We start from the raw sequence: 1,860 nt of genomic DNA on the forward strand, positions 1-1,860 counted from the left end.
GCACATTCAGAGCTAGCCTGGCACAGGACAGGTGAGGCCCGGAAGTTGGGAAATCTCACTGCATTGTCGTCATCACCCCCCACCCCACCCGGCCCCATGCAGGACTCTGTGGACCGAGCCTACTTTGCCGTGTTCGATGGTCACGGAGGGGTGGACGCCGCAAAGTTCGCCTCAGTGCACGTACACACCAATGCTGCCCGCCAGCTAGGACTGGCCACGGACCCTGCAGGGACCCTTAGGGAAGCCTTCCGGCTCACCGACGAGATGTTCCTCCGGAGAGCCAAGCGAGAGGTAAGAGCCACGCCCAGATAGGATAGCCAAACCAAACCTGTGCCCGCCAGGCCATTCCCGCCCACAGGGTTTCCGAGGCTGCCCGTCTTGACTGGAGTAGATGGCATCTTCCTTCTCCCCAGAGTGTGGGGGAAACCAGCCCCTCACAACTGTATCACGGGTCCGATAGGCGCAATTGTACGGTTAAGATATATAAAGAGTACAGTAAAGTCAGGGAAGATAGGAGAGAGAGTCAAATGAAGGGGTTAGACACCTTTCATAGTAGCATGCTCACCTACCTCCTGGAAGCCATGATCTCACCAGCGCAGGCGGAGGAGAGGGGAGAAGAGAGAGAGATTTATTTCTAACCAAGGCTTATGTATCCTTTGGGGGCGTGCAAGTCCCCTGATTATAGGTAAATACGTACATCACAGAAGGGGTTGTACTATAGGTAATACAGTAATGGGAGGGGGATGATCTAGGGGTGTACATGCTACAGGAAGAGGAGGGATTAAGGGTATGCATGTGACAAGATGGGCGGATCCTAGATTCATGGTGGTGGCCTAACCTTGATTGTCCTTGAGCTGGAGACTTGATTTACTCTAAGCTTTCAGGGGAAGCCATCCACTGTCCCTAACAGTAGGGAGTGAGCCCCACCTACGGTGGGATAGATAATAGGGTCTGCTTGCTCTGGATGGCTGGTGCCTTCAGGAGATAACTTGTGAATCATTTACCATTAACTGCAAGCAGCGCCCTAGGTCGGGCATATATTGGGGGGAGGCGAGCTGGGGAACAGCCTTTTTTTGTCCCGTACCAGAAGGGGCTGTTGACTTCCGAGTTGGTGGACCCATATATAACTCGAGGTCATCAGGGCAATTCCAATGCACAGCGACCCCGCTGGACTGGGTAGAACTGCCCCCGTGGGTTTCTGAGACTGGAACTCTTTCCGGGAGTAGAAGCCTCCTCTTTCTGCCACAGAGCAGCTGGTGGTTTCGAACTGCTGACCTTCCATTAGCAACCCCAGGTATAACCACTCTGCCACGGGGCTCCTTATATGGTGACCTGTTCTGAGGCCGTAAGTCTTTGTGGAACCAGATAGCCCCATCTCTCTTGAAGGAGCAGCTGGGTTCAGCACCCCGACCGTGTGTTGAACAGCCTAACTTGTAGCCCACTGCACACCAGGGCAAGAAACGTCAGAGAAGAGCGGTCAATGGGGACACAGCACAGAACATCCCACCCCACCCAGCCTGTGCCCGCCTGGCTCCAGAAGCTGCACAGGTTGTGTGGACAAGGCAGGCTGGCCTCTGCCAGCTACAGTGTCCCTGGGCGAGTTCTCTCCTCAGGAATTCTGAGCCCCCCTCCCCCCGCCCTCCGGAATCACAAGGTCCTTCCCAGTAACCCCGTGAGGCCGATACCAGTACCTTCCTCATTCTTTCCAGCTGACGCCGAGCCTCAGGGGCTTCTGAGACCTGTCTGAGCTGATGGAGTCACCAGTCCCACAACTGGAACAGCCCATGCCTTGAGGGGAGGGGGCATGACTGTCATACCTACGCCCTGACCCCAGACACGCAGTCATGTGGCCTCAATAGG

At 55.6% G+C, this 1,860-nt stretch overlaps 1 protein-coding gene across 1 annotated transcript in view; it reads left to right on the plus strand.

Annotated features, from left to right (window-relative positions):
• Window positions 1–1,860, plus strand: part of PPM1F (protein phosphatase, Mg2+/Mn2+ dependent 1F) — a 27,571-nt gene that overhangs the window by 17,849 nt on the left and 7,862 nt on the right. The window contains exon 4 of the mRNA XM_013008232.3: window positions 103–291. Coding sequence (XP_012863686.1) covers window positions 103–291 — 189 coding nt within the window. The remainder of the gene's footprint in view (window positions 1–102; window positions 292–1,860) is intronic.

The sequence above is a fragment of the Echinops telfairi genome, unplaced genomic scaffold, assembly GCF_000313985.2.
Source record: "Echinops telfairi isolate 266 unplaced genomic scaffold, ASM31398v2 ScPeMD7_29;HRSCAF=101, whole genome shotgun sequence".
NCBI lineage: Eukaryota > Metazoa > Chordata > Mammalia > Afrosoricida > Tenrecidae > Echinops > Echinops telfairi.